The sequence below is a fragment of the Somniosus microcephalus genome, chromosome 9, assembly GCF_052327205.1.
Source record: "Somniosus microcephalus isolate GS21.2 chromosome 9, FLI_Smic_1.0, whole genome shotgun sequence".
Lineage (NCBI taxonomy): Eukaryota > Metazoa > Chordata > Chondrichthyes > Squaliformes > Somniosidae > Somniosus > Somniosus microcephalus.
This window is the reverse complement of record NC_140995.1, coordinates 42,446,849-42,463,573: the sequence shown is the minus strand read 5'-3', so window position 1 is coordinate 42,463,573 and position 16,725 is coordinate 42,446,849. Positions and strand designations below refer to the sequence as shown.

The window sequence follows — 16,725 nt, the reverse complement described above, 5'->3', positions numbered from 1 at the left end:
GGTCCCCAGTTAAAATGGAGCTAGATACAGGATCAGCTCTAACCGTAATAAATCGACAGGATTACGAGAGGCTATTTTCGCATATACCTCTAAAAGACACATCCATTATCTTAAAAACATATACGGGGCAGAAAGTATACCCCAAAGGAAAAATAAGGGTGCCTGTTGAATACAACGGCAAAGAAATACAAAAGTTGTATTTATACATTCTACAAGATGGTGGTCCACCGTTGTTGGGACGTGAATGGATCAGGAAGATACGTTTAGACTGGCACTCCATTCAGGCACTGACGGTGACCAGTAAGGAAAAAAACAATGATGACATCATACCTGAACGATTAAAAGACATCTTGGCCAACGCCAAAGAAGTGTTTCAAGAGAAACTAGGAACCTTGAAAGGCATCACCACCTCAATAAAAGTGGAAGATGCAGCAATTCCCAAATTTTTTAAGGCAAGACCGGTGCCATACACAATACGTCCAGCAGTCGAGGCAGAGCTGGAGAATTTGGAAAAAGCAGGCGTATTATCCAAAATAGATTGGAGCGAATGGGCAACACCCATCGTTCCAGTCATGAAAAAAGCATTGAATAAAGATAAATCTGAAGAACAGAGAAAAATTCGCATCTGTAGTGACTTCAAGGTGACTGTAAACCCGGTCCTTCACACAGTACAGTATCCTCTTCCAAGGATAGAAGATATTTTCGCCGGAGGGAAACGTTTCACCAAAATTGACTTGGCACAGGCATATCTACAGATGGAGGTTGAGGAGGCCTCTAAAAAGTATCTCACGATAAACACACACAAAGGCCTGTACCAGTACAATCGACTGGTTTTTGGAGTAGCATCAGCTCCAGCTATCTGGCAAAGAGCTATGGAGCAAGTCCTGCAAGGGATTCCGGGGACTCAATGCTACCTAGACGACATCCTTATAACAGGAGAAACCGACAACGAGCACCTTGCCAATTTGGAGCAGGTGCTCACTAGGCTGAAAGAACGGGGCCTACGAACGAATCGCCCCAAGTGCGAATTTTTCCAAAATCAGATATCATATTGTGGCCACATAATTAATAATGAAGGGTTGCATAAGTCTCCTGAAAAAATTGAAGCGGTTATAAAAGCCCCAGCACCTGAAAATGTTTCACAATTAAGGTCGTTCCTGGGATTAATAAATTACTATCATAAATTTTTACCGAACTTATCAACTCTTCTACACCCTCTTAATGAACTTCTACAAACAGGAGTGATTTGGAAATGGAACGAAGACTGTAAACGTGCCTTCCATAAATGCAAAGACTTAATCACATCCGAAGAAGTTTTGGCTCATTACAGCCCATCACTGCCAATTAGACTGGCGTGCGATGCATCCCCTTACGGCATAGGAGCAGTATTATCCCATAAATTCCCTGATGGCTCAGAACGGCCGATAGCTTTTGCGTCACGCTCATTAAACTCAGCTGAGCGTAACTATGCCCAAATCGACAGGGAAGCACTCAGCCTGGTATGGGGAGTGAAGAAATTCAACCATTACCTACACGGCCAAAAATTTACCTTGCTGACTGACCATCAACCCCTCATCTCCATATTCAACCCTAAAAAAGGTGTTCCCATTATGACAGCGCAAAGGCTACAGAGGTGGTCCCTTTTTCTAGGGGCACACCAATACAACATAGAATACAAAGGGTCCAAACAGCATGGGAATGCTGACGGTTTATCGCGCCTACCGTTGCCAATGGTAGAAGAGGCACCTACAGTAGACCCAGTAGAGATGTTCCACTCTACCATAGTGGAATGTCTACCAGTGACAAATTCTGCCATTGAAAGGGAGACGAGAAATGACCCGACTCTCTCACGGGTCTACGATTTAACAGTGAAGGGATGGCCAGCACATGGCGAACCACTGTTGCCAGCATTCTCGCAAAGAAGAGAACAGCTGTCAGTGTGCCGAGGAACCTTGATGTGTGGATCCAGAGTGGTGATTCCACCCAAACTCCAGTATAAAGTGCTAAAGGAGCTTCACGAGGGGCATCTGGGTGGAGTGAAAATGAAGAACCTAGCTAGGGCGTTTGTATGGTGGCCAGGTATCGATGGAGACATCGAAGAAATGACCAAGAGCTGCCTAGGATGCCAGAAGGTCCAAAACGCTCCACCACAAGCCCCCCTACATCCATGGGAGTGGCCCTCATCTCCCTGGCAAAGGGTGCACATCGACTTTGCCGGTCCATTTATGGACTCAATGTTCTTAATCGCGGTTGATGCACACTCCAAGTGGCCGGAGGTAATAAAGATGTCCTCCACCACCACGGAAAAAACCATCACAGTATTAAGGACCATATTTGCCAGGAATGGGCTGCCGGAACAGATATGTTCTGATAATGGACCGCAATTTGTGTCCGAAGAATTCAGAATGTTCTTAAAAAACAATGGGGTTAAGCACTACACGTCCGCCCCATACCATCCCGCCACCAATGGATTGGCTGAAAGGTTTGTCCAGACCTTCAAGAAGGCCATAAAGGCCATGGGTAATGAAGACATAAAACTTCAGCACAAGGTGGATAACTTCTTATTCGCATACAGGAATGCAACACATATGGTTACCAACCAAACTCCCGCCATGATGTTCTTCAATAGAAACCTAAGATGCCGGCTGGATTTGGTCAAGCCCAACATCAGAAGGGACGTGGAGAACTGGCAGTTTCAAGGCATGAATGAAAGGCCAACTAGGGCCTTCCAGATAGGTCAACAGGTTTTGGCCCGGGACTACCGTACCGAGAAATGGCAGCCTGGAACTATCTGCACACGACTAGGACCACTGATGTATACCGTGGACCTCGGAGAAAGCATAATAAGGCGCCATGCTGACCAAATCATAAAGTCATCCGAAAAGGGACAACCTACACCACAACTCTATACATCTAACGATGAAGTAGAGATACCCATATCTACCTCCGATCCGGTGATACTGGAACCCGATGAACCCGACACTGGCATTCAAGCCGAATCAGCCTTGCCAGGAGAACCTACTACACCACCAGAAACTACTATACCCCCGAGGCGTTATCCGGACCGAGTCAGGAAGCCTCCTGAGAGACTAACTTATAATTAATTAACTACAGCAATGTATATTATTTTGCTTATAACATGTAATTAATAATTACTTAAAATATGATGTACTGGTTAGCTAAAAGGGGAGGAATTGTGGTGTATGTGCCTTTAAGAGCCCCAGGTGTGCTGTAATGCCGGTAATTGCCACTCGGCTATATAAGCCTGTATATTGTGTATATCCGTTAGAACCCCCCCCAGACTTTGCTTAGTAAATACCTATGAACCAACTCCTGTCTTCAGTGTCTTTAGCAACACACGGACACTACAGATAACAAGCGTGCACTGTTGTAAAAGTAGCTTGCCACTTTGTAGGAACAACAGATAAACTTTATATAGAGCAGCAAGCAGTTACAAGCCCCAATGCAATCAAATTCTCTCATAAAGAAAGCAACCCCACAGGGCTTGTAACTGTTATAACAATTAAAATACATTAACTTTAATGAGTCCATATGTTAAATAGAACCAACTGCTGATCTCATTCATTGCAGACTCTTTTTCTGGGACAATTGTATATTAAGGTTTTATTAAAGCTACAGTGATTTTTTTACTTTGACGTGTTTGTATTAGTGAATTAAATTTTATTGGAAAAAGTTATTGTTTTAATATGAGACTGGCAGCATGAAAAACAGGCCGTTTCAAAGTTTTTATATTGTGCTTTATCACGATTCAGATACCAGCTGCACAGTCTCATTAAAATATATAAAGTAAACTTCAAGTCGATTCCAGTGGTAGGCTGCAACTTTTAGACATTCCGGACAATATTGAGTCAATCCTAAACTGCTCGCAGAGGTGCGATCTTGAGCTTGGTACCTCTCTGACCCACATTAGCTCCCGGTCCAGCAACACCTCGATTTTAAAATTCTTATACTCATGTTCAAATCCCTCCATGGCCTCACCGCTCCCTATCTCTGTAATCTCCTCCAGCCCTACCACTCTCCGAGAACTCTGTGCTCCTCCGATTCTGGCCTCCTGCGCATCCCCGGTTTCCTTACCCCAACTTTGACGGCCGAGCCTTCAGCTGTCTCAGCCCTGAGCTCTGGAATTCCCTCCATAAATCTCTCCACCACTCTTTCCTCCTTTAATACCTACCTCTTTGACCAAGCTTTTGGTCAGCTGCCCTAATAACTCCTTATGTGGCTCAGCGTCAGATTTTGTTTGATAACGCTCCTGTGAAGCTTTTTAAAGGCACTATATAAATGCAGTTGTTGTTGCTACTGATTTTGGTAAATCACTAAAATTGTACGAGTATTAAAAGCCCAGTGACAGGATCTGTGATGTTTCAGCTACTCTTGATAATTTTTTCTAAAAGAGTTACCAGTACACTACAAGCAGTGACCTTTGGAGGTATGTAAATATTAATTAATATGCATGCATACGTATAATTTTAACTGAAACTCATAACAAACATCAGTTAACTTCTGCAGGTGACTTTTCATGAAGGCTTCAAACAACAACACCCTGTATTTAAATAGCGCCTTTAACGTAGTAAAATGTCTCAAGGAGCTTCATAGGTACATTATCGGAAACAATTTGACACTGAGACACATAATGAGATATTAGGACAGATGACCAAAAAGCTTGGTCAAAAAGGTAGGTTTCAAACAGAGTCTTAAAGCAGGAGAGAGAGGCGGAGAGGTTTAGGGAGGTAATTCCACAGCTTAGGGCCTAGACAGCTGAAGGCATGGCCGCCAATGGTGGAGCGCTAAAAATCGGGATGCGCAAGAGGCCAGAATTGGAGGAGCGCAGAGATCTCGGAGGGTTGTAGGGCTGGAAGAGGTTACAGAAATAGGGAGGGGTGAGGCCACGGAGGGGTTTGAACATTAGGATGAGAATTTTAAAATCGAGGCATTGCCAGACTGGGAGCCAAAGTAGGTCAGCGAGCACAGGGGTGATGGGTGAACGGGACTTGGTGCGAGTTAGGATATGGGTGAAGCCTTCAGTCAAAGTAGCTGAGAATGCAGGTCAATGCCTGCTGGGATGGAGATGGTTAAGAACGTCGTCACCCGTGGGCACCTCCTCCCATCCCTGTGTCGAGGGGGGCTGCTTTTAAAAAATAAAAGTCACATTTCTGTAGCCCATGACCCAACTTAGAACCATTGCTTTACGAACATGATCACAAATAGCAAATTAGAATAAAAATGAAAACAAGGGGGGCATGGTGGCATAGTGGTTAGCACTGTTGCCTCACAGCGCCAGGGACCCAGGTTCAAATCTGGCCTCGGGCGACTGTCTGTGTGGAGTTTGCACATTCTCCCTGTGTCTGCGTGGGTTTCCTCCGGGTGCTCCGGTTTCCTCCCATCAGTCCAAAGATGTGCAGGTTAGGTTGATTTGGCTATGATAAATTGACCCTTAGTGTTAGGGGATTAAATACGTGGGGTTACGGGGATAGGGTGGGATATGTGTCGGTGCAGGCTCGATGGGCCGAAATGGCCTCTATCTGCACTGTAGATTCTGTGAAAGTTACGTTAGTGAGTTATTATGTATTAGCGATGTACAGGAGGAGTACCATTTAACACACACTGTATTTCCATCTCCATAACCACACTGTACAGATACAGTCAGCTTTTATGAATTACAAATGTACTGTAGGCTGCCTCTTAGATACAGAAAGCAAATGTGAAATGACAGAAAAATGATTTTTTTCCTTTGACACAGGCATATAGGGCCAGAGCTGGAGGCTGGAGGGGGATCTCACAATGTGCCCTATTAGTTAAACTTTTTCCTGCACCCTTCAACTCAATTTTTGTGCTGTAACTTGCTGGAAGTGCGAGCTGATAATGGTGCGGCAAAGGCAAAGGGGCATCTGGGACCTTAGTGAATGACGGGACCAGCATTCTATCTCCTCAACCAATGAGATTTAAGGATAGAGAAAGAAGCATGAATGACAGAGTGGGTGAATTCGAGTCAAATCAGGTACAGAAAGAGAAATAAAGAGAGGGAAAGAAAGATTGGATTAAGAGAAAGAAAAAAAGACAGAAAGGAAAAGTAAGAAAACATTTACATTTTTTTAATGTTGACATTTTTTAAATCTCTAAGAAGAATTTACTACATGCAGGAATGAGATTGAACAGTTGAGCAGAGGTTGATTGGCATTGCATTAACAATTATCACACCATTAAAAGGGTAATTACGCTCTTAATTACCAGCCCTAACTTTTTGCGGTGAGTTTAATGGGCAATTAATGTGCAAATCCAGCAATTTCTCAAAAATAACAGGGAGGTTGAGGGGGGCGATGCCATTTGTGTGAAGCAAACTGTGGAGCGGCATAAATCGGCCAGCAAGTTCTGGAGATTCGCAAGTCACTGCGTATCTCTTAATCCCCTGGACTTGCTGGCCGATTTGTGCATTCATAATGGTGTGCATCGTTATTTTTCCAGCAAGATCTGACCCGTAGTTTAAAAAAACATATTTCTATCTATCGACGGATAATATTAACTGGGTCACACACACACACACACAGAACACATTTCTACCTCTGCCAACAACATTTTAATAATGTTACTCCCTGGAGTGGAGTTGAAAGCATCCGGTGGAGACATGGTTGAAGATGAATTCACATCACACTGCAGTGATTCGTTCAGTGAATGTTTCTCCTGGGTTGAGGCCGTAATATAACATGCCTTCTTTGATGCTGGCCCAGGCCATTCGTTTCGTAGTAAACCTGGCCGTCCATTCACCGTGAGCACTGACAGCAATTACTCCACCTTTCCCATGCACTCTCTCCTTCATGTACTGGAGAGACCTGTCAGCAGCTTTCCCTGGAGGTTCTCCTGATCGAAAGACACAAATAGCATTTTTATTGAAGGCATGTTGTCTATTCCCACTTAAAATCATGCGCTTGTTAAATGCAAATTTCTTTGTACACTTATTTCCATTGTACATTTATCCTTAAAAAGGATATAGAGGCACTGGAGAAGGTGCAAAAATAAAAGATTTACAAGGGTGATACCAGAACTGAGAGTTTCTACCTATAAGGAATGACTGAATAGACTGGGGCTCTTTTCTCTGGAAAAGAGAAGGCTGAGTGGTGACCTGATAGAGATCTTTAAAATTATGAAGGGGTTTGATAAAGTAGAGGTAGAGACTTGTGTGGAGTCCAAAACTAAGGGCCATAAATTTAAGATAGACACTAATAAATTCAATAAGGAATTCAAGAGAAACTTCTTACCCAGAGAGTGGTGAGAATGTGGAACTCGCTAGCACAAGGAGTAGTTGAGGCGAATAGCATAGATGCCTTTAAGGGAAAGCTAGATAAGTACATGAGGGAGAAAGGGATAGAAGGAAATGCAGATGGAATAGGGTGGGAGGTGGCTCGTGTGGAGCATAAACGCCAACATGGGCTGAATGGCCTGTTTCTGTGCTGTAAATTCTATCGGCTAGAAGTTCACCTCGAGCCCCGTTTGGGGCGCTCAATCAGAAAAGCTGAGAAAGTTAGTGCCAGGCACTAACCTCTTCCAGCCTTTCTAAAATTCCTACTTTTTGCTCCAAGAGGGAAGTGGAGCGCTAAATCAAGCACTCCACTTCCTTCTTGGAGCGCAAGGGAGGGGAACGTTTGCGACCCGGGGTGCACGGCTCAGCAGAACCACGCACTGGACTGCGTGGCGCTGACGCGTTGCAGGGGCTCTTCCCTGAGTTAAAGGGAAGAGCCCCACACTGCGAACTATGCAGTATTTTTTTAACTTACCTGCAGCACCAGGGAGCAGAGGTGCCGCGCGATCAGCCCGGCACTCAAGCAGAGGAACGGCAAGATCACGGCACAGACCCCGCGTCCGGAGCAAAAAAAGCATTTTTTCCAAAAAGCCGACATTTTTTTCAGGGTCACCTCACCTTTAACTTCCGCCCCGCTAGCGGCTGGCCGCCCTGCTCGTGTCCTCTGCAGCAGTCACTGCCATCGCCCAGCGCTGCTGCAGGGGGCGAAGGGGTACTACCGGGGCGATTCTCCTGGAGATAATGTCACGATCTCCGGGTGCAAGAGATCGGGGCGCAATCCAGTAGTGCTGCCGCTAACCTCCCGCGGAATTTGGCAGGTGACGCTGTCAGGCGAAAAGACCTTTACATAGAAACATAGAAGATAGGAGCAGGAGTAGGCCATTCGGCCCTTCGAGCCTGCTCCGCCATTCAACGAGATCATGGCTGATCATCCAAACCCTAGCACCCGGTCCCTACACCGACAGCCATCCCACCCAAGCCCTATCCCCGTAACCCCACGTATTTAATCCCCCCTAACACTAAGGGCTGGATTTTCAGTTGCTTGCGCCAGCAGTTAGCGCCTTAAGAGAAGTGAATTTCGGGCGCTATGCGTGTAGCGCCCGGGCGCAGCGCAGTTTGCGCCTCGCCCCAAATTAAGTTGGCCGTTAGCGCCGGCGCAAAGTTTAGCGCCCGCCCGGATGCGTGCGCAGAAAATGACGTCACATCCTCGTGCAACGCCCTTTGGCCGCCCCGATTCCAAACTTCAGTCGGACCGCCCCATTGTGCGGCTGGCGGCCGGAGTGTTTGAAAAAAGGAACGCAACACAACCAGCGCGGGCCCCGGGGGGCGCAAATTAAAGGGGACGTACCCTCCAGTATAAAGCCCAGCCATTTTGCAGCAAACACTCTTGTGCAACGCATTTCTGGACACACAACGAGGAGGATAGCTAACTGGTTTCAAGCAGCAACAGCTCAGGTATTTTTGGACTCAGGCCAGAGCGCTGCAAGTGGCCTTTTGGAAATTTGACTGTTTGCCAGGATTTGATGGGGGTTGCATGGGGTGCCAACGCGGAGCTGCAGCGCCATGTCCGTAGGGCTCGCAGATGCATTGTGAGAGGGGCAGCCCTGGCTAGAGGCAGAGGGGGCTACAGGCGTCGGCCACGTAGGCCTTACCCAGTCAGGCTATACCGCCAGCAGCGCTCCTGCCTCAACATGACTGACGCGCGATGTGTTAGAAGGCTCCGATTCCGAAAGGAGGTGGTTGCAGAGATCTGCCACCTGCTTCGCAGAGATCTGCGTCCAAAGCTCAGGTGCAGGACGTCTCTGTCGGTGGAAGTGAAGGTGACGGTGGCATTGAACTTCTATGCCACCGGCTCCTTCCAATCCGCTGCTGGGGACATAGCAAACATCTCCCAGTACGGCGTGCATCGCTGCATCCGCCAGGTGACCGAAGCACTGTTCAGAAGGAGAAGCCAATTCATCTCCTTCCCCATGTCCCTGCAAAGCCAGCATCAGCGCGCCTTGGGATTTGCAAGACTCGGGGACTTCCCCTTGGTGCAGGGCGCCATTGACTGTACGCATGTGGCTTTGCGGGCCCCTCTGGAGCATGGCGAGCAGTATCGCAACAGGAAGGGCTACCATTCTCTGAATGTGCAGCTGGTGTGTGACCACAAGCAGCGCATCATGGCTGTCAATGCCAGCTTCCCAGGCAGCAGCCACGATGCGTTTATCCTGCGACAGAGTACTGTGCATGACATGTTCGAGGCACAGCCTCCCCCAAGAGGATGGCTACTCGGGGACAAAGGCTATCCTTTGTGTACCTGGCTCATGACCCCGCTCCGCGCGCCCAGGACCGCTGCTGAAGAGGCCTACAACGAGAGCCATCAAACCACCCGCAACATCATCGAGCAAACTATTGGGGTCTTCAAGCAGCGGTTCCGCTGCCTTGATCGCTCCGGAGGAGCTCTGCAGTATTCGCCGGGCCGGGTCTCCCAATTTGTGGTAGTTTGCTGCATGCTACACAACCTGGCTATCCGCAGGACTCAGGCACTGCCACCTGATGTTGGAGCAGCACCTCAGGAGGAGGAGCAGGAGGAGCAGGAGGAGGAGGAGGAGGAGCAGGAGTACGTTCCCAGGAGGGAGCGACCAGGGCCAAGGGCCACGCGACGCCACCTTATTACACGTTACTTCTAAGCCCCCTGTCAGGGAATGCCTTGTGGCCATGAGTGAAGATGAATGCAGCCGCTCCGCAAGCCCTCAGCCGGCGAAGCCACCAAACACTAACAAGAACAACCATGGAGACTGTATGAATAAAGATAATTATTTATTACACAAAAATGAAAACCCCTTCCCACATGAATCCCCAAAAACAATCAACGGGCCCCACAAAAAGCCCAACAAACGACTCACTCCCACAAACTGGGGAGGAGTAACTCCACATTTGTACAAACCTGGCCTCAACCTCGGCCTTAACACAAAAAATAAGCCCACGAACCAAACAACCATGGGCAAAAGAAAGATGGCCACCGCCATATAAAACGAAAGCTGGCCACACCCTCTACTGAGTGGCCCGCGAGGGCGAGACCTTGTCCAGCCTTTTGCCTCCCCTGCCCGGCCTGCTGCTCCTTCGCAAGCTCTGCCCAGTGGCTGCTGCGAGGCTGGGGGAAGGCGCCTGAGGCTCAGATGTCCTTCCGCCAGATGCCGCTGGGGGGCGGCCTACACGGCCTTTGGGCCTCGAGGGGCCGGCTGCTGAGTGGCGCACCTAAGCCTGGCCAACATCAGCTCCAGCCGCTTGCCCTTGACGCCCCAGTGGGGGAGTGGCGGCGACGGATGGCGCAATGTGGGCAAGCTGGCGTCTGGGATGCGCTGGCTGGTGCTGTGGCACGCTGGCACTCGGCCGGGCCCGCACTGCAGGATCCGCAACAATCAGCCGAGGGGCGGCTCGCTGGGATGCTCCAGCGTGGCGGCTGCCCTGGCGATGCCTGCCTGAGACAGCGCTTGTGGCAGCAGTGAGTGCCCCTGTTGTCCTGGTGTGCACCCGCATCACACCCGCCAGGGTCTTGACGGCATCAGTGAGCATGCGGCCACTCGCGGCAGTTGATGCCCCGAACTTGCGCACACTGGTCGCCAGCGACTCGATGGCCTCAGGCATGCGCCCCACCATGCTCATGAGCTCCGTGTGGTGCCGGTCCGAATCCTCGGCCATCTTGTCCAGCTTCCGCGCCTCCTCCGAGGTGAAGGTGTCCGGACTGGAGTCGGGACTCTCCCGCTGGGGAGCAGGGGACCGAACTAGGGGAACCTTGTCACGTTGGTGGCGGCGAGTGTCCCGATCAACTGCAATCCCCTCTGATCCTTCCCCCCTTTGGGGGGAAGGCCGCGGCCCACGCGCAGGGCTCCTGGGTGGCTGGACGCCACTGGTCCCAGAAGCTGCAATCCCCTGCGACAGTTGGTCCAGGCACTCGTCCAGTGAGGACGTGTCAATCATTTCGTCCTCTCCTGCGGGACCTGAGTGTTCCCCTGATGGTCCGGCTTGCTCTTGCTCTTCCTCCTCCTCCTCCTCCTCCTCCTCCTGCTCGGAGGGGCTGTCACTGGCAGCTTCAGGGTCCTGGTCGTCACCAGCTGAAAGCAGGAATGCGCAAGAGTAGCTTCAGAGTGAGGAGACGGCGTCAGCGAGGGAGTTAGGACTGGTGGCATTCAGCGCATTGGTGGGACAGTGGCAAAGGAGGTAGCTCGGATGCGCAAGTGCGACGCGAGAGGGCCAAAAGGCGAGGTCCTTACCATTGCCGGGCAGTGGAGGGTCGGCTACTCCGCACGCTGTGGGCACGATCAGCCGGGCTCCCATGAGCCCACACACGCGCTCCTCCAGGCGAGTGAGCTTCTGCAGCTTGGCGCGGCCTCCCCTGGTCCTGGCACGGGCCTGGCGATTACAGGCAACTTTAGCCTGCAAGAGAAAGGACGGGCTGTAAGTACGGAGTGTAGCCCTGATGTAGTGTGCACTGCCTCCCATGGTGGAATAGCTTGGCCAGAGTGTAGCCCTGATGTAGTGTGCACTGCCTCCCATGGTGGAATAGCTTGGCCAGAGTGTAGCCCTGATGTACTGTGCACTGCCTCCCATGGTGGAATAGCTTGGCCAGAGTGTAGCCCTGATGTACTGTGCACTGCCTCCCATGGTGGAATAGCTTGGCCAGAGTGTAGCCCTGATGTACTGTGCACTGCCTCCCATGGTGGAATAGCTTGGCCAGAGTGTAGCCCTGATGTAGTGTGCACTGCCTCCCATGGTGGAATAGCTTGGCCAGAGTGTAGCCCTGATGTACTGTGCACTGCCTCCCATGGTGGAATAGCTTGGCCAGAGTGTAGCCCTGATGTACTGTGCACTGCCTCCCATGGTGGAATAGCTTGGCCAGAGTGTAGAGTGCAGAATGGGCAATTGATGCTCATGACTGTCCCAAAGCTGCTGGCTGAGGGCTGGCCATTAGGACTTTCAGCTCCCTTTGCCCATCATGTCAGGTGTACATGCAAGAATGAGGAGGAGACTGGAAAGGGTACTCACCCTGACAATCCTGGTCAGGTCGTTGTATTTTTTACGGCATTGTTTGTGGGTCCTGGGGGCATCACCGGTGAACGTCACCCTGTTGGCGATCTGCTTCCAGGCTCTGGTGTATTCTTGGTGGTTCGGATTCCTCCCAGTCTCTGGGAACAAGATCCTGCGCCTCTTCTCCAGAGCTGTCACCATTATTTCCAGATCACCCTCTGAGAAGCGCAGGGCACGCTCACGGGCCTTCTCTGGCGTTGCCATGACTCCCTGGGGCTGAGCAGCAGTGTTGAGGCCTATTTGCAAAGCTGCAGTGTGCAGGGCGTGGCAGCAGACCAAATCATCCCTTCCCCCTTTAAGAGCTGGTCGGCGCCACGGGGTCTGCTGTCAATCAAAAAATGACCGCACCCGCGCTGCGCCCCGCCTCGGCGCTATCCCTCTGCACCGCCGGTTTAGCGCCTAAAGATAGTAGTGGAACGCCTCTTTTAGCGCTCCACCAACCTCTTAGGGCGAAGCCACTGAATTTCCGGCAAGGGGGCGCAACTTTGGGGCGGGCGCTAACGTTAGCGCCCCAAAACTGGCTATACTGAAATTCTAGGCCTAAGGGTCAATTTCAATCATGGCCCCATTAGTGCCCCCACGGGAGGCGCAAAGAGGGGTAATTTCTCCCCCTCTGTGGCCTAGATTTTCAGTATAGACAGTTTTGGGGCGCTAACCTTAGCGCCCGCCCGAAGTTAGCGCCCGCCCCAAAGTAGCGCCCCGTTGCCGGAAATTCAGTGGCTTCGCCCTAAGAGGTTGGTGGAGCGCTAAAAGAGGCGTTCCACTAGTATCTTTAGGCGCTAAGCCGGCGGTGGAGAGCGCAACACCCGAGCTCGGGCGCAGCGCACGGCAGACACTCTGGTGCCAGTGAGCTCCTAAAGGGGAAGGGTGCATGTGTTTTTTTTCAAATGCAAAGTCTGGGATGATGAGAGGAGGAGGAGGAGGAGGAGGAGGAGGAGGAGGAGGAGGAGGAGGAGGAGGAATGATGTATGGCCGGAAACATAAATACACCGTTCACAACAACACACTGGTTACTTCCACACAACACATGCAGAGTGCCTTTTATACGAGTGCCCTTTAATTTGCGCTCCCCAGGGTGTGTTGCGTTCCATTTTACAAACGCTCTGGACGCCAGCCGCACAATGGGGCGGTCCGACTGAAGTTTGGATTCGGGGCGGCCAAAGGGCGTTGCACGAGGATGTGACGTCATTTTCTGCGCGCGCATCCGGGCGGCCGCTAAACTTTGCGCCGGCGCTAACGGGCAACTTAATTTGGGGCGGGGCGCAAACTGCGCTGCGCCCAGGCGCTACACGCATAGCGCCCGAAAATCACTTCTCTTAAGGCGCTAACTGCTGGCGCAAGCAACTGAAAATCTAGCCCAACATGTCCTCCATTTATTTTTTTAATTTGGAGCTTGTTCTTTTACGCACATAGAAACATAGAAGATAGGAGCAGGAGTAGGCCATTCGGCCCCTCAAGCCTGCTCCACCATTCAATGAGATCATGGCTGATCATCCAAATTCATTACCCTATCCCTGCTTTCTCCCCATATCCCTTGATCCCTTTAGCCTCAAGAAATATATCCAACTCCTTCTTGAATATATTTAATGAATTGACCTCAACTGCCCTGTGTGGCAGAGAATTCCACAGATTCACCACTCTCTGGGTGAAGAAATTCCTCCTCATCTCAGTCCGAAATGGCTTACCACTTATCCTTAGACTGTGACCCCTGGTTCTGGACTCCCCCGCCATCGGGAACATCCTTCCTGCATCTAGTCTGTCTAGTCCTGTTAGAATTTTATAAGTTTCAACGAGATCCCCTCTCATTCTTCTAAACTGTAGCGAATATAAGCCCAATCGACCCAATCTCTCCTCATACGTCATTCCTGCCATCCCAGGTATCAGTCTGGTGAATCTTCGCTGCACTCTCTCCATGGCAAGAACATCCTTCCTCAGATAAAGCGACCAAAACTGCACGTGATAGACAGTGCAATTTAATGCCAAGTGTATCATTTTAATGCCTGCTGTTGTCAGTTGAAATCTGTTTGCTGTTCCATAATTGTTTGGTTGTGTACAGAATTGCAGTAAGTGGAATATCATACCCCAAGCTCTTCAAGCAGTTCATTTGTATTGTTGTAAATACCCTGTTGTTTAGTATTGTAATAAATACCCTGTTGTTTCGTATTGTTGTAAATACCCTGTTGATTAGTATTGTTGTAAATACCCTGTTGATTTGTATTGTTGTAAATACCCTGTTGATTAGTATTGTTGTAAATACCCTGTTGATTTGTATCTATCTATATATATAAACGGATCGATCGTGTCTGTCTGTCTGTGTCTGTCTGCCTATCTGTCTATCTGTCTGTCTATCTGCCTGGTCTGTCTGTCCTCCGGTGTGCGTCTGTCCGGCTATGCACTCGAAAGTTATAGAGCGTACCTACGCGTGCATTACGTCGAAAAAAGCTTACCGTTACAAACGGTCGTAAGCGTATTTACGTTTCGGCCGGACAAAAATCGCGCCCGCAGTATCCAAAAAACGTTCAAAATTCCGCTCATTAGCATCTCATTATCCGCTCATTAGCGATAGAGTGACCTCGAGGTCGACCAATCGTACGCCGGGTTCCTGGTGCGTGCGGCCAGGCCCTCCTACGGTCAAGTGATGGGACGATTGACCAATCCTACGCTTTGGTGACCTGACGGTCTGACCAATCGGTGCGTGTATGTGGCGGGGCCTTATCATTCTGAACGAGGTGAGTCGCCGCCATCTGATTCCAAACTTTTCATTTCTTTTTCCCGCTTCTGCGTCTTTAAAAAAAAGTTGCTTTTAAAACACATAGGCCTAGAAATTGAGTAGCCTTAGCGCCGCATTTGAGGCGCTAGAGGGCCTAGCGCGCGAGTTATGGCCAGTTGGAAATTGAGTGGGGGCCCTTCGTCGGCGTTAAGCCGGTAGCGCTGCGCCGGCACCGATGACGTCATCGGTGTGCGCAGCGTCCCGGTTGCCATGACGACGGGCCCCAGCGCCGAAATTCAGTTGCGGCCGCCTCGCCCGTGGCAGCGCAACTAAGACTCTGGCAACCGAGTCTTCCCCGAGTTAGCGCCGCGCATTAAGGTCGCGCGGCGGCCGGCGCTTTCCCGTCGTGCTGCCTGCCCGCACCTCCCTCCCCGGACTCCTCCACCCCCCCCCCGCGGAACAGATGCGTCTGGCCTGCAAGCCCGGCACTTGTCCGAGGTGCCGGGCTCATTTTTTCAATATTTGAACGGACAGCTGGCGGGTGCAGGCAGCTCCTCCTTAACTGAAGGAGGAGGCCTGCACTTCCCCAGCCTGCCGCACCACATCGGGTGCCGCAGCGCCGGATTAGCACCGCAATTCGGCACTCAGCGCCCATTGGGAGGCGCTCACGCCCGCCAGTAGCGCCGGCAGCCGTCTGGGCGCGGCGCTACTGAATTTTTGGCGCGCGCAAGGGAATTAGCGCGCGCCTAAATTTCCGGCGCTAAAGCCCTGGCCGGCGTCAACTCAATTTCTAGGCCATATTGTTTTAAAAAAAGTAATTACTTTCTAAATCTTTTATCTAATCTCATTAATTTTCCTACCTATCCCCGTTTTTCCAGGTAGGCCTCGAAGCCCTCGGCCTCTCCTCCACACCCACGCCCCAGCTAGGCACCTCCCGGCCCCAGTCAACAAGTGGCCCCCGATCGCCGCCATCTTTGTGAAGGCTGGAGGGGCGGGCCTCAGCCGAGCGCCGCGACGCTGCCATCTTAGTAAAGGCGGGTGGGGCAGGAGTCAGCGTGCGCGACTTGAGTCCGGCCCAGCCTCAGCGGTAGGTTGCGCGGCGGCGTCTCTCTCTCTGCTCTGAAGCTGGCTCGGGCGGGGAGCGGGGTCTCTCTCTCTGCTCTTGAAGCCGGCTCGTGCCTCGGGAGATCAGGGGGCGGGGAGCCTCGGGAGATCAGGGGGGGTGGGGGGCGAGCCTCTGTGGGGGGGGGCAAGCCTCGGGAGATCGGGGGATGGGGGGCGAGCCTCGGGGGGGGCGGGGCTCGGGAGATCGGGGGGGCGGGGGCTCGGGAGATCGGGGGGGCGGGCTCGGGAGGTCAGGGGCGGGGCTCGGGAGATCGGGGGCGGGGCTCGGAGATTGGGGGGTGGCTCAGAGATTGGTGGGGCGGGGCTTGGGAGATTGGGGGGGCGGGGCTCGGGAGATCGGGGCGGGGGAGCCTCGGGAGATCGGGGGGGGAGCCTCAGGCGATCGGGGGGGCAGGGCTCAGGGACTCCCCCCTCCTCTCTCCCTCCCCCTCCCCCTCCCACCTTCCACACCCCACCCACTCTCCCCCCACTCCCCTCCCCCTCCCACTCTCCTCCCTCCCCTCCCCCG

General features: G+C 51.4%; 1 protein-coding gene across 1 annotated transcript in view; it reads right to left on the bottom strand.

Annotated features, from left to right (window-relative positions):
• Window positions 1-6,160: 6,160 nt before the first annotated feature.
• Window positions 6,161-16,725, bottom strand: part of LOC147112354 (isoaspartyl peptidase/L-asparaginase) — a 594,372-nt gene continuing 583,807 nt past the window's right edge. Inside the window, exon 5 of the mRNA XM_085996534.1 lies at window positions 6,161-6,873. Within this exon, the coding sequence (XP_085852660.1) occupies window positions 6,662-6,873 (212 nt within the window). The 3' untranslated portion in view covers window positions 6,161-6,661. The remainder of the gene's footprint in view (window positions 6,874-16,725) is intronic.